Source organism: Mirounga leonina, unplaced genomic scaffold (genome assembly GCF_011800145.1).
Source record: "Mirounga leonina isolate KUSES-001 unplaced genomic scaffold, KU_Mleo_1.0 Mir_175, whole genome shotgun sequence".
Taxonomy (NCBI): domain Eukaryota; kingdom Metazoa; phylum Chordata; class Mammalia; order Carnivora; family Phocidae; genus Mirounga; species Mirounga leonina.
In genome coordinates this window covers 29745928-29770105 of record NW_023270453.1, presented here as the reverse complement: position 1 = coordinate 29770105, position 24178 = coordinate 29745928, and the positions used below count along the sequence as shown (strand labels likewise).

The 24178-nt window shown below is 49.9% G+C and overlaps 1 protein-coding gene across 2 annotated transcripts in view; it reads left to right on the top strand.

Moving 5' to 3' along the window:
• The first annotated feature begins 1070 nt into the window (after nucleotides 1–1070).
• TVP23A (trans-golgi network vesicle protein 23 homolog A) overlaps nucleotides 1071–24178 on the top strand; it is a 29900-nt gene continuing 6792 nt past the window's right edge. For both annotated transcript variants that reach the window (XR_004682309.1, XM_035022266.1), the window contains exons 1-2: nucleotides 1071–1383; nucleotides 1644–1723. Coding sequence is in view for 1 of the 2 variants with exons in the window: in XM_035022266.1 (XP_034878157.1) it covers nucleotides 1375–1383; nucleotides 1644–1723 (89 nt within the window). In the remaining variant the exon portion in view is untranslated. The remainder of the gene's footprint in view (nucleotides 1384–1643; nucleotides 1724–24178) is intronic.

The window sequence follows — 24178 nt, the reverse complement described above, 5'->3', positions numbered from 1 at the left end:
CCTAGGCAGCTGGGGACTAGCGGGGTAGGGGAAGCTTAGGGTCCCCCAGCCTTTTAGTGCGACACTCGCCTGTGCCTGGAGCCAGCTTTGGGCTGGAAGAGACAATAGGCCTTTCTAGAAACCTGGGGTTTGCTAGTGTAGATCCTTAATGGTTCAAGGGGAGGCTCAGAGGCCTGCAACATCAGCATCACCTCGGAGCTGGTTAGAGTGATGCTTCGCAGGCAGGCCCAGACCAGCTGACCCCTCAAGATGGCATTCTGTCCCCTGCAGAAAGCACCCTCCCTGCACACACACCTGCTAGGCTCTTTGCGGGGTCGACTGGGGGAAGGGAGGGGGTGCTCACCCAGGGATCAGAGCTTAAGCAGCTCCAGGCAGCTCTGTTTCCTACTCCAACCCCTGGGCACACCCCAGGCCGCTCATCCCTTCAGGGGGCCAGCAGTGAATGAGTTGGTGTCAGGAGCTTGTGGACCTGCGGCCTTTTTCCAGGTCACCAGGGGATGGGGGACAGACCCCTCCTGCCCGTGACAGGAGGGCAAAGGCAGGACTAGGGGCCCTGGCATCTAGACTCTCAGCCCTCTGCTCCTGGCTGGGGGGTCAGGAGTGGGAGAGGGCAGAAAGGAGGGGAGCGACCTTGTCCTGGGCCAAACAAGACTTGCGGGTGTCAAGCCTGGTTTCCTGAGAGAGACCTGGGGAGGTCTTACCATCCAGAATCACTACCAAGTCTGGCGCGCGGAGGAGGGAAAATCTCACTGCGGTCAGCAGATTCACCTGTTAAAAGGCAGATTCCACGGCCTGCACTCCAGGCCTTCCCAATCTCCAGGGCTGGGGCTGGGAATCTGCTTTTAGGAAGGGCCCGGGGGAATTCTTGGGATCAGAGACTTTTGGGAAACACTGGCTTTCTCCCAACCCTAAATGAGGCTGCCCAACACTTGACATTCATTCATTCGTTCGCTCAGCCATCGGACAACTATGGGACATCCAACTCATTCACTGTCCCACCCCACCCCCGTTCCTCCCCAATCTGTGTTCCCAGGCCCCGAGAGCGCCTCCGAGCCCGAATCGTCCCTTCCGTGCTGCCGCTGCGGCTTCGCCCTCCAGCCCTCCACTCTGGGCGGCAGCTCTCGCCAAGGTCCCCAGCGAGCCCTCGGCCCGGGACCCTCCCAAGCCCCGCCCCCACACGGGCGGCCGAGCCCACCTCCCCAGCCCGCGGCTGCGCTCTGGGTCCCGCGCGCCCCGCCCCCACCTAGACCTGCACGGCGGGGCGCCAGCTCGGACCCCGCCGCTCCCCATCCCCCCCGGCGTCCCGGCGCAGCGGCTAGAGGCGGAGCCGGAGCCGGAGCTTGGGCTGTGGGCTCCAGGTGCTATCTGGGGAGGATGAAGCAGGTAGGGCCACGGGGATGCTGGGGGCAGGAGGATGGGGGAGAGGACGGGAGGAGCCTGCGGGAGCTCCGGGCGGGGTGGGGGGGGCGGTTTGGAGCAGGAGGAGGGGAGGGAGAGGAGGAAGGATGCTCGTGCTGGGGCCTGGGCCGCACACCAAATGACCGGGAGGCCTCGGACTGCAGCCGCGGGGGAGGGGCCCTGCCAGCAGAGGGGGTGGGGGTGGGGATGCGCACCGCCTGCCACCCGTGTTTGGTGTCCCCCAGGCCCTGGTGGACGATACTGAGGATGTGTCCCTGGACTTTGGTAATGAAGAGGAGCTGGCCTTTCGGAAAGCCAAGATCAGGTATGTTAGGACCTGGCGTTTAACAAGCATCGTCCAAAGCTGCATATTCACTTGTTCACATTCACTCACCCACTTATTCATTCATTCATTCAGAATGTGTTGAGCACCTAGTGCATGCCAGGCATGGGGCTAGGGAAATACCCTGAGCAGATCAGACAAGGTCCCTGCCCTCCTGGGGCCCGCAGTCTGAGCTGCAGGGGACTAACCGTGAACAGGCAAACAAAGATGGTAATGAGATAGTTACACAGTGTGAGAAGATTTGGGAGGAAAAATCAGCGGCTGGTGACAAAAGGTGATGTGAAGGCCGCTGGCCCTGAGTGCAGCCAGGGAGGGCCTCTCCGAGGAGGTGGCATTTGCACTGAGACCTGAATGATGAGAAGCAGCCAGCCATGGGAGACTCAGGAGGAAGAGTGTTTCAAGCAGAAGAATAGCAGGTGCAAAGTCCCCAAGGCTGTGTTGGAAGGTCAGAGAAAGGCCCCTTTGTCTGGAGGGTAGTGGGGGGGAGGGAGAGGGGCTGGCAGGGAGGCTGGAGAGCTAGACAAGGACTTCAGTTTTTATCCTAATCCTTGCTTCAGCACCAGACAGACATAGTGTCCTGGGCTGAGTCCCTTGCCTAGCAGACACCTTGCACATCCCAGAAGGTGGCAGGACTAGGGTGTGAGGAATGACCTATGGACGCTGTTGCTGATGACCTGGGCAGCTACCCATCTAGAAACACAAGTCTCAGGCACTCTTACCATCTCTCCTTCCCACCCTCGGAGCCAGTAGGGTGGGGGCCTAGCCCCTAAATGCCATTCCTTTCCAATTCTCTGATCCAAATCCAATAAACCCCAGATTGGAATATGACCGTATGAGTGTCCTAGGGCTTGTAACAAATTGTAACGTTGTATTGTAACATAGCATTGTAACATGACTCTAAACTCAGCCTAGAAACACTAGAAATTTATTCTCTCACAGTTCTGAGCAAGAGATTCATGAAACAGCCATGTCTGGGTTTCAAGAAGGAAAGACAACTTTATTGTTATTATAGAAACCTAATAGAGACAGGAGAGGAAAGGAATCTACACATAGATGAAGGTAATAGTAGGCAATAAATGAGAATAAGGCAAAGTTACATCAAATCAGGTACTTAACAGCATCCAGCCTCATCAGCTGGGCGAAGTCCCGTGGAGACAGCCGGGCTGGAGTCCCAGGTGAGAGGCCTGGGCAGAGCGTCCTCCCCTCTCTTGAGCCTTCCAGCCGACCATCCCCATAAGGGCCGTATTTATAGGGCAAATGACAGGGTTTGAAATTAAACATTCGTTCGCCTACGTGCAGTTTGGAGCAAGCTGCATTTCCATGTTATCATGTTTCTATATTTTCAAGAAGCCTAGGCTATGTGTGTCTGCCTCCCCTCCCGGATTCTGGATTCCATCCCAGGGGGCCAGCCCAGCCTGCAGCAGGAGGGGATGTGTGACAAGATTCATAGCTCTTGGAGCCCAGAACAGAAGGGCCGGTTCTTTTTTTTTTTTTTTTAGATTTTATTTATTTATTTGAGAGAGACAGATAGTGACAGAGCTAGTGAGAGAGAGTGTAAGCCAGGAGGAGAGGGAGAAGCAGGCTCCCGCTGAGCAGGGAGCCTGACGTGGGACTCGATCCCAGGACCCTGGGATCACGACCTGAGCCGAAGGCAGACGCTTAACCACCTGAGCCACCCAGGCGCCCCAGAAGGGCCGGTTCTGACCTGGAGGCCAGATAGTATATTTCAAACAACCAGGCTTCCGAGATCATTCAGGCAGCACGAGTCTCATGAACAATGTTCCTTAGCCTGTGTACATGCAGGTCCAGGTGGTCGGTTATGCGGGATAAATCACAGAAACATCTGTCCATACAGAACACACAATTCTGGAGGCCAGAAGTCCAAAATCAGTTTCACTGGGCCTGGACCCTGCTCGAGGCTGTAGGGGAAGATCTGACCCTTGCCTTTCCCAGCTTCTGGTGGATGCCGCCTGGGACCCCTTCCCCCATCTTCAAGGCCAGCGTTGTAGCATCTTCGAATCTCTCTGCCCCATCTTCATGTTGCCTTTTCTCTGGCAATGTCCCTCTGCCTTCCTCTGCTAGGGTTGCTTGTGAGTGCATTTAGGGCCAGTCAGGATAATCCGGGATAATCACCCTGTCTCAAGATCCTTTACTTAATTGAATATGCAGAAGTCCCTTTTGCCACATAAAGTGACATTCACAGGTTCCAGGGATTAGGACTTGGATATTTGGGGGGGCCGTTATTCAGCCTGCCATAATGACCAATGACTGATTGTCATTGTAAGACGCTGTAAGAGAGCTGGAATCCTGGGGAAAAATCTTACAGAACATCTGGACTCATTATATGCCCAACTCTGGGCTGGTGGCTGGGGATACACGCTATACGGGACCCACCCCCTTCCTTTATGGAGTTGTCCAGCCTAGAGCACGGACGGTCAACCTCAACACTGCTGACATTTGGGGCCAAATGATTCTTTGCTGCAGGGGTTGTCCTGTGCATTGTAGGATGTTAGCATGTTCCTGGCCTCTACTCACCAGATGCCAGGAGCACCTCACCAGTAATGAATCCAGACTCTACCAGTTGTCCCCTGGACGGGGGGTTGCAAACTTGTTCCTAGCTGAAAATTGTTGGTATGGGGGTAATGGGTGTAGGGATGCCCATGACTGTTTCGGCTCAGTGTTTTAAATGCTGTGATTGGCAAAACCTTGGGTACTTGTCCTGCTTAGGGGAGAGGTGACAGCTGAGACCCAAAGAATGGGTAGGAGTTAGCCAAGCAAGGAAGGCAGGAAGGGTATGATGTGCAAAGGGTTAGACGTGAGAGCATGACTTTAGGGAGTTGAGAGTGGTTCACGGTGGCTCAAGACCAGGGATGCTGGGGAGTGGTCTGAGCAAAGGCTGGGGCCAGACCCTGAAGGGCTCCTAAGCGAAGTTGTAGAGCTCTGCTGTCCACTAGAACTTTCTGTGAGGATGGAAATGTGCTATATATCTGCACTATCCAATATGGTAGTCACCAGCCACATGTGCTCTTGAGCAGTTGATACGTGACTAGTGTGAACTTTGGGCAGAAGTTCGGATATTAAATTAAATAGCCACATGCAGCTACCATATTGGATAGTGCAGTTCTAGAGTTTGGTCACCACTGTAGAGCTTTGTGCAGGGCAATGACAGGATCAGAGTTGTAGGACGGAGAATGGATGGTGGAGGCAGATGGAAGCAAGGAGGAGAAGCTGGGAGCTTGGACCACGGTGCCGGCAGGGCTGGGTGCTAGACGGAAGTGGGGGTGCCCAGAGGCACATAGAGGATAGAATCTGCTGGCCTTGGTGATGGTTGAGATGTGGGGTGGGGACAGGGACAGTCAAGGGTAATGCCCAGGTTTCTGGCCTAGTGATCCCAGCAAAGGAGAACTTCTGGGGTCACAGATGTTGGGCTCAGGAAGTCCCTGTTGGGTTGTGCTGGGATGTCTATTTGCCAGGTTTTGTGGGCAGCTGGGGAGAGAGGCTGGGAGGTCAGGGGATCATCTGGACAGCATTCAGAGGCCTGGGAGGCAGCAGCTCCTGGACCCACATGTGTCTCAGATCTACCAATCCCAGAATCCCCCGGTGTACCTCCTGTAGATTTCCGGACACAGCCCTGCATCTCCTTAACCAGATCCACAGGAGATGGGCCCGGGAGTGTGAATTTAAAATAGCATCTTTCCTTGACTCTGATGCTCAAGAATATGGATAGAGATGGCTCTAAAATCCTGAGGATAAATGAGCCCCCAGATGAGCAGGGTGGAAAGGAGGTTCTTAATGAGGTCGATGGATGGGCTTCAGGGGGTCCAGGAACCCTCTGGAAACCATTATCTAAGTCTCATATGTGTGTTGCTTTGGGAAGAGGACTCTCTTGGATTGCCAAATGGGCCCATGATCCAAAAAAGGTAAGAGTCACTAGTATAGGGCGAGAATTATTATTTAGAAATTCCTGTTGAAATGGGTGCCAAGTTGACTCTGAAGGGAGATGGAATGATAGAAGGGCCATCTAACAGGAGTCTGGGATATCGGGGCCACCTCTCCTTTTACCACCTGCTGGCTTTGTGGTTTTAGAAAGGTCACCTTTCGGAAAGGTGGAGGCCTTGCTGAGCCTCCGTTAGCCTGTCTGTAAAATGGGGATAATGGTACCAGCCTAACCTCACAACGTGGTTTTTAACTTGTTCAGCAAATATTCACCTAACATCTGCTGGTACCAGGTGCTGGGCTAAGCCCTGGGATAGAGACCAGAGCTGGTCCTCCCCTTCCTGTCCCCAGCTCTAGGTCAGAGAGGTGCAAGTGTTATAGTAGTGGCACTTAGGGCAGGGCACCTGGTAGGATCAGGGGAGGATGTGACCCTATAGCCCACTTGGGCAGGTAGAGGAACTGTTAGCTATGCTGTGTGTGTGTTTTCCCCACTGGCTACCTTTTCCTGTTTCTTGTTTCTTTATTTTATTTTGTTTTGTTTTATTTTTATATACACAACCTTAAATTTACCAGTGTACCCACTCTTAAATATACAGTTTGGTAGCATTGAATATATTCATGTTGCTGTCAAATAGATCTCCAGAACTTTCTCATTTTGCAAATCTGAAACTCTGTACCCATGAAACAACTCTCCATTTCCCCCTCCCCAGCCCCTGGCAACCATCATTCTTCTTTCTGTCCCTGTGAACTTTAGATACTTCATGGAAGTGGAATCATATGATTTTGTGCCTGGCTTATTTCAGTTCACCTAATGTCCTTGAGGTACATCCATATTTTAGCAGGTGCCAGAATTTCCTTCCTTTTTATTTTTTTATTTTATTTTTTATTTTTTTAAGATTTTATTTATTTATTCATGAGAGAGAGAGAGAGAGAGAAGCAGAGGGAGAAGCAGGCTCCCTGCGCAGGGAGCCTGATGAGGGACTCGATCCCAGGACCCTGGGATCATGACCTGAGCCGAAGGCAGACACTTAACCATCTGAGCCACCAGGTGCCCTTTCCTTCCTTTTTGAAGGCTGCATAGTATTCCATCGTATGGATATACCACATTGTGTCCTTCTGTTCCTCTGTCGGAGGACACTGGCTTGCCTCCATCTTTTAGCTCTTGTGAATAGTACTGCAAGGAACATGGATGTGCAAATATATCTTCAAGACCTTGCTTTCAACGCATACCCAGACATGGAATTGCAGGGTCCTATGGAAATGCTGTTTTTAATTTTTTGAGGAATTTCCATTCCATTTTCTGTAACACTTGTACCATTTTGTAGTTCTTCCAGTGATGTGCAGGGCTTTAATTTCTCCACATCCCCACCAGCACTTATTCCGTGTTTTCTCACATGAGGCATCCTGATGGATATGAGGCGGTATCTCATTGTAGTGTCTATTGACGTTCTGATGATTGTTGGCGGTGAGCATCTTCTCGTGAGCTTGTTGGCCACTTGTATGTCTTCTTTTGAGAAATGTCCATCCATGTCCTTTGCCCATTTTTTCATTCGGGTTATTGGATTTTTTGCTGTTGAGTTGTAGGACTTCTTTATATATGCTGCATATTAACCCCTTACAAGATATACGATTTGCAGATATTCTCTCCTATTCCGTAGGTTACCTTTCCTCTACTGATTGTATCCTTTGATACGTGAAAGTGTTTTAGTTTGACATAGTTCTGTTTGTCTATTTATACTTTAGTTATTGTTGCTTTTGGTGCCATATTATGTTGTGCACCTTTTAAATTGGAATATAGCTCACATATCATAAACCACCCTTTCCAAGAATGCAGCTCAGTGTGGTTTTTAGTATCTTAACAGGGTTGTGCAACCATGACCACTGTCTAGTTCCAGAATTTTTTCATCACCCCAGATGGAAACACTGTGCCCATTCAGCAGTCCCTCTTCCCACATCCCTGTCCCCCAACCCCCTGGCAACCACTGATCTACTCTCTGTCCTGACGAATTTGTCTGCTCTGGACATTTTATAGAGATGGAATCACACAGCGTGTGGCCCTTTGTCTGGCTTCATTCACTGAGCACCATGTTTTCTAGGTTTGTCTATGTTTTGACATTTCTTCATTCCTTTTTATGGCTCAATAGTATTTCATCATATGGCTAGAGCACAGTTTGTTTATCCATTTGTAAGTTGATGAACACTTGCATTATTTCTGCTTTTTGGTTCTTATGAGAAGCGTTGCCTTAAACATCCGTGTACGAATTTTTCTATGAGCGTATGTTTTCAGTTCTCTTGGGCATAACCCTAGGAGGAAGTTGCTGAGCCATAGGATGAACTCTATGTTATCGCCATGCTGTGCTGCAGACCAACTTTGAGTGAGTACTCTGGGCTCCCAGCTGCTTCGGGGAGTAGGAAGAGCCCAGACTCGAGATTGAACAGACCGAGGTTTGGATCTTGGTTTACCATTCTCTAGCCATGTAACTGTGGTTAAGGGTTCAACTTGGCAGACAGCCCCACAAAACACAATAGGCTTTCAGATACAACTACACTGATTCATCCATCCTATGGAAGGATGCAAGGCAGCGACACTCTGTCTTCATCTTGTCGGGAGATCCAGCCACTATCCACACACATGGTTCCTTGTGCTCTGCCATTTACATGGGCCATGTTGGGGACTAGGGCAATAGCCAAAGCACTGTGAGTCACCTAGAAGCTTTGGCCTCTGTGTCCTGCCAACCTTTTCTATGGTTCTGTTCACTGAGGTCCAGTTCCTCCAACCCAGGGCAGTTCCACACTATGAGCGGGCAGATGTCACACTGCTGTGGGAGATCCAGGTCATTCCCAGGTAGGCCTGATGTTAACCCCATTCTCTCGATGACCTTGAACGAGTCTGAGCACCTTCTGAACCCCCCATTTTCTCATCTGTAAAATGGGGGTGATGTTAGCTCTATCGTAAGGTTGCAAAAAGAGGACTAGAGGAGGTGCCAAATGTATCTAACCAGCTGAGTGGGACCCCTGAGACCTTGTATGGGCTTCATAAATGGTACCTATTGTCTGCCTTCTGTGTGACTTCTGTGTCTTGCTCCTATGGGCGGAGGCATGACCTCAGTCGGAACAGGATGTCACATATCAGTTGAGACTGTCACATGGGAGCCGGACACTCTCTCCTCTTAAAAGTTATGTGTATACTTTCAAAGTACTGTCTTCACAAATTTCATTTCGACCCAAAGCTCATGGGGTGCAGCGGGTTCCCACTCAAAGTAGGATGGTTTCCTCCTGCCCCGGACAGAGTTCTTAGATCTGATTTTGGGCTTAATTGTCAGACTGGGCTGGTTGGTGGGCCTTGGGCCGTGTTGCATGGTTTGTCTTCATCCAGCCCAGGGTCGTGAATTGAGAAGCACTCTGTCCCTTGGTCCCAGATGCCCCCAGGGAGTCACACGGGAGTGGGGGCCAGGCCCTAAGGCAAAAATCACACAGAATCAAAACTACTCCCACAAATCCCTGACTCGCTCATCAAGCAGAATAATGTTCTGTCTCTCAAGAAGTCCTCCACGATCGCTTTATCTCCCCATGCTGGATCCCAAAGCGGTTCCTCAAAACGAGCCACAGATGAAATTGTTGGCTGCCTTTGAGGGGAAGTTAGAGTGAATGGAAAGTCTTAATAGCAATAGCAAATACTTCATCAGCACATACTATAGGCAGGTGTTTCTCTGAGTGTCAGAGTTACAACGATCTATTTAATCCATATTGCAAACCTGTGAAGTGGATACTATGATTTTTAGTGGTTTGAAGATTCAGTTAATTGATGGAGAGACTCGAGTGACTTGCCCAAGGTCACACGGCTAAGAGGTTGCAGGAGGGGTCTGAATTAGAGTCTGAATTTCTGCCTAGTGGGCTAGATGTTCACACAGGGAGGGACACTAAGGGATGAGCCGTGGGAATAGCATTTTTAAGGCTTCTATCTTATGCTTACCCTGGGGAGTACTTTACCTTTTCCCTGTGTCTCTCAGAGTGCAGAATTGCTCCCAATTTTTAGAGCAGGTTTTCTTTTCTTTTTTTTTTTTTTTTTAAGTAGTCTCCATGGAGCCCAATGCAGGGCTTGAACCCATGACCCTGAGGTCAAGACCTGAGCTGAGATCAACAGTTGGATGCTTAACCGACTAAGCCACCCATGCGCCCCAAAGAGTAGGTTTTCTTAACTTCAGCCCTAATGGATATTTTAGATCAGATAATTCTTTGTTGTGGGGGCTGTCCCATGTGTTGTAGGATTTTAGTGTCAGTAACAATGTACTGCCATCCCTGGGTGACAACCAAAATGTCTCCAGACGTGGTCAGATGTCCCCGAGGGGAAAATCGCCCCCATTGAGAACACTGATTAGATTATTTTCTCTCTCTCTCTCTCTGTCTGGGGTTCAGATACAGATAAGTTTGCATTTGAGGGGACTCTGAGCGTTCCCGACACCTCTGTTTGACACTGGCCCAAGGAAGCTGGTGGGATTGGGGGGTAAGGAAGGAGAAGTGGGCAGGTGACCACAGACAGAGCCTTGGTGATCACCTGCAAGTCTCTGAAATCAGGACAGGTGCAGTTCCAATTGCTACACACATACACACACACCCATGCTCCAACACTCAGAAGAATTTTGGTTTTTCTTGGTTGTTATTCCAGGAAGTCTGTTCCCCTTAATAAGTGAGGATCCCTCACCCAGACCCCTGTCCCCGCTGACCTTTGGGAGGTCGTGCTGCCCCTCTCCCCGCTCTTAAATCTCTATTTAAAAAATATAGAAATACAACACATAAACAGGTCCCACCAAGAGCTGATTGTTTAATTTTGAGGAAGGTCCATGATTACCAAGGAAAAGAACCCGCAGAATCAGGGAACTAGATGAATTTCAGTTCTCTTTGATTAGGGCACGGAATTACATATTTTGAAATTAACTCCTTACATCTACAGCAGCTTAACTTCCCCTTATAGTTCTCATTAACTTGAAATCAATTGCATAAGCACTGTCGCCAATAAAGTCACCAAGAGGAGATTTCTCCTGAAGTGTAACCCGCACAATCAGGGAAGGCACCTGGGGACGTTGGTCTGGTTCCTTGATGTTCGATATTGGAGGGCAGGCTGACCACGTGGACCCAGAGTGTTTAATTCACTCACACTCATTCATTCTGGGGTTGATGCTATTGACATTTGGGCCATCTGGGTTCCTTGTTGCCAGGGCTGTCCTGTGCTCTGTAGGATCTTGAGCAGCTGTCCTGGCCACTACCCCCCTAAATAGTAGCCATCCCCCCGTGGCGACAACCAGAAATGTCTCCAGATATTGCTGGGGGCAGGGGCAAAATCACCTCCCCTTTGAGAACCACTGGCTTATTCTTGTGCTCATTTCATTTATTCATTAAATAAACACAAATTTTCGGGGTGCCTGGGTGGCTCAGTTGGTTAAGCCTCTGCCTTCGGCTCAGGTCATGATCCCGGGGTCCTGGGATTGAGCCCTGCATCGGGCTCCCTGCTCGGCGGGGAGCCCGCTTCTCCCTCTGCCTCTGCCCCTGCTTGCCGCTCCCCCCACTTATGCACTGGCTCGTACTTTCTCTCTCTCAAATAAATAAATAAAATCTTAAAAAAAATTAAGCAACACAAATTTTCAAGAACCTTTGTGTGCTGAACACCATTCTGGGGGACACAGAGGAAACCAGCCAGGCCTGGTCCTGGCCCGCACGGAGCTGACATTTTAATAGAAGACAGTGACCAGCTAAGTAAATATCTATAAACAAAGTAACTTTAGAGAGTGATAAGTGCTAGGAAGGGGCATGTGGGGGAAAGGGAGGGGCTCCTTTAGATGAGGGGGAGCTCAGAGGTGTCCTCTGGGAAGAGGTGCATTTGGACCCGAATTTGGAGGAGGAGCCAGGCATGGGAAGATGCACAGCAAGAGAGTTCTGGCAGGAAAACAGCAGGTGCAGAGGCCAGGAGGGGGGAGGTGTATTTTAGGGCCGGTGGAGCCAGGGTGTAGGCAGAAGATGCTGGTGGCCTGGGCTGGCTGAATGCCAGGGATGCATCTGGGGACTTGGCAGATTTTTCTGGATTGTCCATTTGTGGATGAGTAGGGAATGCTCCCACTGGCTCGTGTGTGTGTGTGTTTGTGTGTGTTCACTTTCTTTGGCATGGGGGGGTATGTGTTGATAAAAATCTTAGCCATAAATGCTGGTGAGTGATGCTCATGACGTTTTCTTAGTAAAAATCAACTCAGTGAATTTGGGTCAGAACCCAAGGGGACAGGCCCCGGGGCAGGCCCTTCCCCAGCCCTAAGGAAATCCTGTTCACACAAGGGCTCAGCCCTGGGTGTCCCAGTGCCACTTAGTCACTCCTCACTCAATATGGGAGCGAGCGGCTCTCAGGATGACTCAGACGTGGCCACAGGTGGTGGTAACAGGTCCTCACATTTTCCCTGCATTACAGTACAGATGTGTGTCTCCCCTGATTTTAAAATGCTCTAGAATAGGAACAGCAAAGGGAGAATCAGGATGCTGATTCCAAGCCTCAGACATACCCTTGTAGGCCAGGGAAGAATTTGAAATGAGTTTGAGTTTAAATTTAAAAAAATTGGGACAGATCACATCAGAAACCTGACTTGCTCAGAGTAGGTGAACCGAAGACAAAAGGCAGATGGGTCATCAGCAGGGGCTGCAGGGAAGACAGAATGAGGGAAAAGTGCCTGATGGGGATGGGGTTTTACTGTGGAATGATGGGAGTGTTTTGCAACAACAGTGTGAATTTCTAAATGCCACTGAAATGTTCCCTTTAAAATGGTTACTTTTATATGATATGAATTTCACCTCAATACATTGTTGTTGTATTTTTATTTATTTATTTATTTTAAAGATTTTATTTATTTATTCATGAGAGACAGAGAGAGAGAGAGAGAGAGAGAGAGGCAGAGGGAGAAGCAGGCTCCCAAGGAGCAGGGAGAGCGATGCGGGACTCGATCCCAGGACCCTGGGATCATGACCTGAGCCGAAGGCAGACGCTTAACGATCTGAGCCACCCAGGCGCCCGTATTTTTATTTTTTAAAGACTTTATTTTTAAAAGCAGTTTGAGGTTCACAGCAAAACCCAGGAGAAGGTACATGCCCTCCTGCCCCTGCCACGGCCTCCCCCATATCACCACGCCCCCCTGCCCCGATACAACATTTACTATAGTTGATGAACCTACGTGGATACGTCATCACCCAAAATCCGCAGTTTACCTTAGACTTTGCTCTTGTGTGGTACATTCTCCTTAAGGTATCACAAAGACTGGCTTCATTGCCCTAAAAATCCTCTGTGCTCTTCCTGTTCCTCCCTCCCTCCCCCAAGCCCTGGCAGCCACGGATCTTTTTCCTGTCTTTATAGTTTTGCTTTTTCCAGAATGTTGTGTAGCTGGAATCGTGGTATGTGGCTTTTTGAGACTGGCTTCTGTCACTTAGTAATATGCAATAAAATAATTTAAAACAAGAAACTGATAGCTGGCTTCTTCAGGAAAGCCATGAGCGTTGGAGGGGCGAGCTGAGCTTTGGACCTGGCCCTTGTGGGTGAGCCCAGCCCTCACCCAGCCAGTGGACTGACCACCCCCGCCCAGCTCAGCCCATGAGCACCTGCACTGGCGGCCCCCTGTCCCCACCCCTTGAGGACAGCGGGGAGTGAACACTGATCCTACAACAGAATTTCTTCCACTTGCCTGGGGAGCGAGAGGCCTTGAGTTGGAATTCCTCTCTGATGGCGTGGTTTTCTCCCCAAACTTTCTGAGGCCACCTGGTGATTGAGGGGCTCATTCCCCATAGCCTAGTGTCGGGGCTCACACTGTGTGGACATCTGAGGCCACTTACCCTGAGCTCCCCCGTTCCTGCTCATCCCCTGGCCTTTGTATATGCTGAGCTCTCTGCTGACAGATTTGTCCTTTAGATCTTCACATAGTTTTTACAATTCTTTATTTTTTTGACAGAGATATCACATACCACAAAAGTCACCCCTTTATATATTTTTTTAAGATTTTATTTATTTATTGACAGAGAGAGACACAGCGAGAGAGGGAACACAAGCAGGGGGAGTGGGAGAGGGAGAAGCAGGCTTCCCGCCGAGCAGGGAGCCCGATGCGGGGCTCGATCCCAGGACCCTGGGATCATGACCTGAGCCGAAGGCAGATGCTTAACGACTGAGCCACGCAGGCACCCCAAGTTTTTAAGATTTTTTAAAGTAATCTCTCTACCCAATGTGGGGCTTGAACTCACAACCTCGAGATTGAGTCACATGCGCCACTGATCAAGCCAGCCAGGCACCCCTAAACAATTTTGAAAATCAGCTTAAAACATTTATATGTGGATGGCAGGTTTAATTCTATGTCCTTGGACAATTTGAATTACAATTTTAATTTTAGCATTAATTGTTGTTTTGGGTACCCAGTTGACCTGCAAACAGTATCGTTCCAGTTTTAGTCCGAAGTGAACAGCGACCTGCAAATAATAAATACACATGCGCAGCAATGACAACTTACTGCTTTCGATGCGATGGTTATGGAGCCCCAGATGAAAAAATCATAAAGCACAGCAACAAAGTATGTTGTTAGAAAATAATATTATCCTGAATCAGTATCCTTAAAAGGACTTAAAAAAACCTTTTACTTTGAAATAAATTCAAACTTACCAGAAAACAGCAAGAATAGTCCGAAGGACTAGCACATAGCTTTACCTTGGTTCACCTGCTATAGGCAGTTTGCTGTGTGTGTAGGAGTGTATGTGTACCAACCCAGGATTGCCCACTGCATTTAGTTATTGTAGAATATTTCCAGCCTTTCTTTATCTTTCATGACATAGATATTTTTGAAGAGCATAGACCAGCTCTTTGGGTCTGTCTCATATTACTCATGGTTCAATCCAGGTTGATTTTAGGCAGAAAAAATGTCTTATAAAAAGACTTTTTTTTCAAGCTCTGTCACTAGTAAAGGTGGCCTAGAAGTGGCACTTTTTTGGTCCTCTACCACGTCGTAGTTGTACCTCAGCTCCTAGATTTTGGTCTTTGGTTCTCGCCATTCAAAGAACCCGGCATTCCTTAGCGAAGAGCCAGGTCCAAATCTGGATGTGGACACCACTGAGACTGGATCTGACACATCCTTTTGTTGGCAGAAAGCACAAATATGTTTTAAAATGTCACAGAAGTTCTACTTAGCTGGGTGGTTCTGGTTCTGGGTCTCATGAGGCTGTAGTCAAGTGATCGGCCAAGGCTGAGGTCATCTGAAGGCTCAACTGGGGCAGGAGGAACCACTTCCAAGATGGTGCCCTCACATGGCTGTTGGTTGGAGGTCTCAGCTCCTTGCCATGTGGTCCTCTCCATAGCACTGCTCCCAACATGATGGCTGGCTTCCCTCAGGGAGAGTGAGGGAGAGAGCAAGAGAAAGTGACTAAGATGGAAAGCCAAAGTGTCTTATAACCCAATCTCAAGTGATAGATGGTCACACCTAGTGCATTCTATCAGTCATGCAGACCAGCCCTGGTTCACCGTGGGAGATGACTGTACAAGGGTGTGCACACCAGGAGGTTGGGGTGATTGGAGAGCACCTCAGAGGCTGGCTACTTACAGAGCCCCGCCCAAGGAAGGAACAAATGCATGAACGTCTACAGAGTTCCCCCTGTACTCCAGGCCCTGCTATTAGGTAGATGTGATTATGCCCATTTTGCAGGTGAGGAAACTGGACCAAGAAGGTTAAGTCACTTGTCTAAGGTCGCACAGTAAATAGCAGAACTGAAACTCACAAGGCAGTAATCTGCTTCCTTGACTACTTAAACAAATTATTGTAGAGAGTTCCAAACATATGCCAAATAGATTAAAATAATGAACCCCATGTATCCATCACACAGCTTCAGAAATGCTGGACTCATGACCGATCTTCTTTCATTTATACTCTGATTATTTTGAAGCAAACCCCCAGACATCACACCACTTCAAACATAGTCTGATATGTTCTCTTGAAAAGAACTCAGTTGTATTTTTATTTTTTTTAGGGAGGGGGTGAGGTAGGCAGAGGGGCAGAGGGAGAGGGACAATCCCAAGTAGGTTCCACACCCAGTGCAGAGCCCGACGTAGGGCTCGATCCCACGACCCTGAGATCATGACCTGAGCCGAAATCAAGGGTCAGATCCTTAACCGACTGAGCCACCCAGGCGCCCCAAGAACTAAGTTTTAAAAACAAAACCATAATAGCATTTTCTCACTTGAAAATAAGGAATAGTTCCAAATACTGTAAAATATCTAGCCAGTGTCCAAAGTTTCTTGGACATCCTCATCCTTTTATTTATGTATTATTTGTTGGAACTTGCTGTTAAGTAACATGCACATGTTACAGTTGGTTGCTGGATTTCTTAGGTCTTTAACCCATAGGCTCCCCAGTCTCCTTCTGTCTTTTCTTCCCTTTTGTGATCACGCGGATGTTCTGTAGAGCTTCCTCCGGTCTGGATTTTGTAGTGCCCTTCAGTATTTTCCTTCAGCCCCTATACTTCTTGCAAATTAGTAGTTGGAGCCAGCAGCTATCAACTGTGTTTGTGTGTGTGTGTGTGTGTGTGATTCAGGTGTGGCTGTTTGGGCCCCAGCTTCAAGGGGTGGGGGGCGTCCTTCCACCAGGGGCTCCTAATACCTGGTGGTCCTCAGCGGCCTCCATCCCTGAGTCCTTTTGGGGTTGCAGCCTGGCCGCTTTCCAGTTCTGTCATTCCGTGCTCATGAGTGAGCCGAAGCGATCTAGAAGCTTCCTCCGCCCCCCGCCCCCCGTTAGTGTTGTTGTCACTGCCAGGCATATTTTATAGAGAAAAGGCACGATGCCTGTTGGATTCTTGCCCTTCACTCTCCTGTGTTCTAGATAGGAGTCCGTCATCTTGCATCTCCCATAGGTGAGCGCGGAGGGCTGCTTGTAAGTGTCCGATGACGCACGGATTAAGGCGTATTGTCCTGTTACTCAGACTGTCCCACCGTTGGCCCGTGGGAGCCTCTTCCAGTTGGCCCCTGCGCCGTTTGCCCCGACTCTCAGGGTCTCCGACAGCTTCCCTGCTACCTGCAGTGCTCGGACGTCCCAGCCTCATCCTGTGGATTTCTCCATCTGTGCTTGGGATCTACCGCGTGGCATCCAGAGGCCACAGTCTGGCTGTGTGTCCTGCCTCAGCCACCAGGCTCTGTGGCTCGGAAGTGTGTCAGGTGGGCCCGGACTGCCATCTCCTAGTGGACGTATTTTGGTTGGGGGGGGGCAGTCACCGTTGTTAGCAAGTACGTGTCCCTTTCTGTTGATCTGTGGCTCACTGGGGGGGGGGGGGGGGGGCGGGCAGCCCACAGGTGTGGCAGCCTGGAGGCTCCGGGCTGAGGTTAAGGACTTGGGCTCTGGTGCTTAGTCGGCTGCTTAGAACAGCTGCTAGCCCTTAGAGCACCTTCACGAAAACCAGAAAAGGCTACCCTTCCTCCAGCATGGAGAGGGGAGGCGGGGTCTGATTCCCGCTACCGTGACCTGCGTGAATGCCACTTTGTTCCCCTGCCCGCCCTGCTCCCCGGGGCTGTTCCCTTCACCGGGCTTCCACATCCTTCTCAGCAAGATGTCTCGCTGTCTCCTTCCTACCTGCCTTATGTGGGCTCGTTTGTCCCAAGGTAGGTGTTGTGGGTTGACTTGTCTCCTCTCCAAAAAAGATACGTGGACATTCTAACCTCCAGTACCCCGAAAGGTGACCTTATTTGGCAGCGAGGTCTTTGCAGATGTAATTAGTTAAGATGAGGTCACGCTGGAGCAGGGTGGGCTGCTCATACGGTGGGACTGGTGTCCTTCTAGAAAGCCAGCCTTGTGAAGACAGACACGTGGAGAATGCCGTGTGACACTGGGGGGCAGAGATTGGGGTGAGGAGCCACAAGCCAAGGAACGCAGAGGGCACCAGCTGCCGTCAGGAGGGCAGAGAGAGGCACGGGATGGATGCTCCCTCACAGCCCTCGGCGGAAACCCGCCCTGCCCACACTGTGATTTTGGATTTCTGGCCTCCAGGCTGAGGAACAGAGAGCAATTTCTGTTTTAAGCCGCCCTGCTTGTGGTGCTTCCTTTTGGCCGCCCTGGGAAATGGGGTGCAGCAGGTGACTCTGTTCCTGCTACCCCAGGGGTGTTCTAGGACTAGCAACACCAGCATCACCTGGGTGCTCGTTGAAATGCAGGCCCTGGGGCCCCACTCCAGCCCTCCGGAGTCAGAATCCTGATTCAATGAGAGACCCAGGTGATCTGTATATGGAGGAGCCTGCCTTCTACAAAGGAAGGTGGTGGAAAGACTACTCCCCGGTGCAAATGTGCGGTTTCCAATCACGGCTGGCACTTACGGAACCCCCGCTGCCCACCAGGCAGTACCGTAACCCCATAGGCGCATTATTATTCTCATGGGATCTTCCCTGAAACTCTGCGGGTGCATTTGGCGAGGCTAGTGGTGGACACACATGACTCACGCCAACTATGATTGACTGGAACCCCCTGGCAGCCCTGAGTCTCCTCGTCCTGTTTCATAGGCGAGGACACTGGCACTCACACAGAGAGGTTGAGTCACCCACTCTGGGTCACACAGGTCTTCAGTGGTGGATCTGGGATCTGCATCCAGGCAGCTGATGTCTGTGTCCTAACTGCGGCCCGCTGCTCACTGCTTCCCTGCCCCGTCGTCTTTCTGCAGGAGAGCTCCCGAAGCTGGTGCCTCTCATGCCTCCCGGTTTTTTTCTTGTTTTTAAAATGAGGTAAAATACACATCATGTGAAACTGACCATTTTCACCCTTTAAAGTGAACAAATTCAGGACGTGTGTGCAACCGTCCCTATTGTTTGGCTCCAGAACCTTTCCGTTGCCCCAAAAGGAAACCTGTACCCACTAAACACTCATCCCCCTCACTGTGCCCCCCGGCCCCCGACAGCCTCTCAGGGGCCGGCCGGCCCCCCAGATTGGCCTGTTCTGGGTGTTTGCTCTGAATGGAATCCTCCAGGACGTGACCTGGCTGCTTTTACTCATGGTCCTGTTTTCCAGGTTCCTCCATGTTGCTCCCTTTTTTTTCCTATTTTTTTTTTATTGTGGTTAAATAAGCATAATCTAAAATTTACCATTTTTTACCGTTTTCAAGTGGACAGTTTGGCAGCATTAGGTAGGTTGGCTGCTGTGTTCTGGACTTGGCCGCGTGGTGGCCCCTGCTTCATTCCCTTCTGTGGCCGAATCACGTCCCACTGTAGGGATAGGTCCCACTTTGTCCATTCATCTGGCGATGGACATGTGTGTCCACCTTTTGGCGATTGTCCATGCTATTATGAACACGCGTGGACACGTTTTTGAAGACAGGTTTTCAGTTCCTTGGTTTACAGGTGTTTTGAAAACTGAGTCGTGTAGGGGGGAGTCCGCCTGGGTGTCCCTAGGAGAGAGAGGAGGATCCCCCCTGCACAGGGCCCAGTCTTGGCCCACTGACTCGTCCCCAGGGGCTTCACTTTAATTTGCTCGCTAAGCCTGTCCAATCTCTGAATTGGGATGTCTCTTTAAGAAGAAATAAAGAACAGAAACAAGAGTTAAAACCCTGGTGACCAGAGGGAAGTCTGGTGTTTTTTTTTGTTTTGTTTTGTTTTTTGCTTCCACACTCAGACCTCTGTTGTGCTGACCTTTGAATCAAAGCTGTGAGGACATAGCCATCCGCATCTGCTCAGACATCCCAGCTGTCTGCAAACTGCCTGTCCTGGGCTGGGAGGCCGGGGCTGGAGGGGGCATGCTGTCATTTGGAGCGAGAAGCCAGAGTCTGAAGGACAGTGGTGCTCACGCTGCCTCGGGGGTATTCTAGAAGAGAAGAATCTGATTCTGCCCAGATGCAGAATCGGAGGCAGCCCACGGGGTTTCAGCGAGGCACACAGGGGTCCCTGCTTGTATAGGTGTGGGTTCCTCCAGCCTGTCTCTGCTTGGCTCCTGGAACGGAGTTTAATCTTGAAGATGGGATAGAGGAGGGCCCCTTGATCGTGAGGAGCACATGAGTCCCCTGTGGTCTTATTAAAATGCAGATTCGGACTCAGGAGGTCGGGAGGGGGGGAATTCCCCCGACCTCGCCTTTCTAACGAAGTCCCAGCGGTCGAGGGGAGTGGCTGAGGGATGGACGGGTGGCGTCTTTGCTCTCTCCCCCTCGTGCGTGGGTGTCCCCTTCCTCCATGTCTTCATGGTGACATGCTGCCCTGAGCTCAAGAGTCACCTGAATCTAAGTGGGCGTCGGGGCTGAAGAAATAAATAGCAGCACCCTATTCATTTTTAACAGCAGGGGGGAAAAACCTCTGAGACGGGATGTTCAAAAATAGCACCACTGGTCAAGGCTTTTTTTTTTTTTTCCACTTTCTTTCCCTCTCAAAAATCGTGACCATGAATGAGAAACTATAAGCAGAGTGATTAGCCACAGCTCCCTGAGGCCCCCTCTGGTCTGGTGTCCGAGGTATTTCCTCTCCAGGAACCTCCGGCATCTGGGGTTGACGTTGTCCTCCCATTTTATAGATGAGTAAAGCAAGGCTCTGAATGGGCCATGTACCCAGCATGGGCAAGGACGGTGTTCGAATGTTGACCTAGGCGCTCTAGCTCTCGCTGCCCCCTCTGTCCAGGTGGGGGCTAGCTGGGCATTTATGTTCCAGGGAGGGGTGCCCCTTGCTTTTTTTTTTTTTTCAGAGAGACTGGTAAGCCCAGAAGAAAGGACCCGCTTTCTGGAATTTTCCTCATGATCCCACTGTGATGGTCAATTACTCAGTTGGGGATTTTTAGGTCTGGATTTTTATGTTGGCCACAGATAGCCCCCTGACTATCAGCTCATGGGCTTGGTTTATTCTAAAAGGTGTCTTGCCTCCATGCATAGTGCAGGCTGCCTCTGATTTCTTTGTTCTTCTACTTTTTAATGCAGATTTACATAAAAGTACAGGGAACAATGAGCCTCCATCATGATCCACACATTGCCAGTTCTTCACACCCTCAGGCAGCTCCAGCCCCCAGCCTGTTGTGAAGCAAATCCTAGGCATCATCTCAGGCAACCTGGGGTTTTTTAGTGGCAGTATAAGCCAAGGAGGAAAGATACAGTCTTTCCTCAACCTGAGTCCCAGCGAAAAGCAGAGCTTTCCAGAGTGTCTGAAGGAGGAGTATTTATTTATTTATTTATTAAAGATTTTATTTAATTGACAGCGTGCAAGCACAACTAGGCAGGCAGGCAGAGGGTGAGGGAGAAGCAGATCCCAGAACCCTGGGATCATGACCTGAGCCGAAGGCAGACGCTTAACTGACTGAGACACCCAGGAGCCCCAGAAGGATGAGGTTTTAAAGGAAGAGAACTTAAAATAGGCTGTTTGCTGAGGAACTCAAGCTGGAGACTGTCTTTATTTTTTAAGTTTTTAATATTTTAGATTTATTCATTTATTTGACAGAGAGAGACACAGCGAGAGAGGGAACACAAGCAGGGGGAGTGGGAGAGGGAGAAGCAGGCTTCCCGCAGAGCAGGGAGCCCGACGTGGGACTCGATCCCAGGACCCTGGGGTCATGACCTGAGCTGAAGGCAGACACTTAACGACTGAGCCACCCAGGTGCCCTGGAGACTGTTTAAAAACCAGAGTACGGTTTTCAAAGTAACTTAAATAGTGAAATGAAGGACAGCTTTTTAAGATACTGTTCAATTCCTGCTGAATTTAGGATTAAACCAACCTTTTCCCCTCAGGTCAGACCTGCCCGAGAAGTTTATGGGAAAAGGGGATATGTATGACTATGGGGCATGGTTCTCCCCTGATTTTACTCTATTTAATCTGTTTAGACACAGCCCCCCACCTCCCAACCACCGCCTGTGTCCATTTTTGAGAGTACTTTTAGGTTTACAGGAAAACTGAGCAAAAAGTAGAGTTCCCATAAGTCCCGCCCCCCACCCAGAAGTTCCCCCTATTAACATCTTACATTAATTAGTGTCATATTTACTACAAATGATGAATCAACACAGCATGTTGCCTACATGTTCACCCTTTACACGAAGCTTCATCCCTGTGCATTGTCTCGGCTATGACAAATGCGTAATGACATCGATCCACCATTACTGTGTCAAACGGAGTAGTTTCACTACCCTGAAAGTCCCGTGCTCTTCGTATTCATACCCACCTCCCCCACTAACCTCTGGAAACCATTTTTTTTTTTTTTTACTGTGTCCCTTGTTTAGTCTTTTCCAGAATGTCCTAGGGTTGGGGTCCTACAGCAAGCAGCCTTTTCAGACTGGCTTCTTTCATTTTGTAATAAGCATTTAAGGTTCCTCCTTGTCTTTTCGTGGCTTGAGAGCTCATTTCTTTGTAGTGCTAAAGTGCCACTGTGTGTGGAAGTTTATCCATTTTATCCATTCATCTGTTAAGGATATCTTGGTTGCTCCCAATTTGGGGCAATGATGCATACATAGAGTTGCTATAAATATCTGTGTCCTGCTGGCAGGCGTGGACCTAAGTTTTCAACTCCTTTGGGAAAATTCTGAGTAGTGTGATTGCTGAATTGTATCACATAGAGAATTTTTAGCGTGATTTGCAAAGATTTCTCTTTGGTCAGTGGCTTTAATCAAAACTTTTTTTTTTTTAAAGATTTATATATTTATTTGACAGAGAGAGAGAGATAATGAGAGCAGGAACACAAGCAGGGGGAGTGGGAGAGGGAGAAGCAGGCTTCCCGCCGAGCAGGGAGCCCGATGTGGGACTCGATCCCAGGACCCTGGGATCAGGACCTGAGCCGAAGGCAGACGCCCAACGACTGAGCCACCCAGGCGCCCTTCCATCAAGCTTTTTAAAGGTGTAACGTACATAAAGTGCGTTCATCTTAATGGATGCTTTGAACTTTTGTACGTGTGTATATACACGAGATCAAGATATGGAGTGTGTCCAGCACCTCTGTTTACATACCATCTCAGGTGGTGTCCTCTCAACCACCCGCAGACACTCCTCTGACCTCTAGCACCATCCCTTAGTTCTGCCAGTCAGCTAGCTTCCACCCTGCTTTTGAAAGCAGATTTTTTTGGGGGGGGGGGGGGTTGGGGCCATTAATAGCAGTATGCTTTATTTTGGTTTGTTTTGAACAGCACCTAATTTCCTCATTGTTCATGCTGGTCTGGAGCAGAAAGGTTGGCACAATTTCTGGGTAAATATTTTCGACTGCAGGCTACCGGATGAATAAGTATGGCTATGTTCCAATAAAACTTTACTTACAGAAACAGGAAGTGGGCCAGATTGGGCTCCGGGGCCAGAGTTTATGAATCCAGTGTAGAGCAGGGCTTTTTCTTTGCAAAATCCAGCTTTGGGCCGCACTCCAGGTCTGACCCCACATGCCCTGGGAGGGGTGGCCTTGTGCACCTCCTAAAGTTTCCTCAGTTGGCTTTCATGCGCATTCCAAGCTGAGAACCTTCTGAGTTTTCTCCAAGGAGGAAGACTGCAGTTGTGGGGCCCAGGACTGTGAAAATGGATTTAAACTTAAACCGAAGCCCAGCCAGACTCTCCCCACCTTGACCACCCTTGAAGTAATCTCCTCTCCCGTTCAGTCTGTCCTCCCCTCCTCCTGCTCACCTCCAGTAGCAGGCTCCTTCCTACCTGGTGAGTGGAAAGCACTGTTAAAGCTGAGGAAAGGGAAAGGCTCTTCGGTGAAGTGGAGGGACGGGGGAATATGGAGAAGTCAGGAGACATGGGGATCCCTGCAGAGGTGAAGGTCTGCCCCTGGCTAGTGAGAAAGTTGTGGTCAAGTGGGGAATTTCGCAGTTGGGCTCCTTGGAGGTGGATCAGTTTCGAGTGACTGAGGGCTGAGGTAAGCTTGTCATGGTCCCTGAGCATGGTCTGGGTTTCAGGCACTTTCTATGTGCCACCTTCACTTGATCTTTTTTTTTTTTTTTCCACTTGATCTTTTAATAGCGAGGAAGTGGCCACTGTCAGCATTCCCATTTTACAGAAGTGGAGACTGAGGTGTCCGCGGGTTGTATGGCTGAGGGCGGGCCGCAGAGCTACTCTGAGGTTGGCACCAGGACTTGAACGCTGGCAGTCTGGCACCTCTGGCTTGGTTACCTCTCCTGGGTGCCTGGGAGGGTGGAGTTGGAAGCCAGTGGCTTCGGGAGGTGGAGGTGACTGTCGGTGCGCATGTGTGTTCTGTGGCCGCGGAGGTGACAGAGCCCTGGGGGCTGGAGGACCCCGTGGCAGGGAAGGGTGGACAGGTATAAGCCATGGCCTTCACAACTCTCAAAACCAGGAAACTGGTCTGAGAGCACTTGAGTGTTGACAGGGGCCACAGGCTGGGCAAACTCCAGAGGTGGACTGAAGGAGGGTTTGGCAGGTGGCCCAGAGGACGGCCTGCATCAAACGGGATGAAAGCAGTACTTTAGAGTGCCATTGGCAACCTCTTCTACTTCGGGCTTTGTCTGGGTAATGATAGTGGCCATGGTAATGGTACTTTCCATTACAAGTTAAGGACATCACTTAACTGGGACCCAACT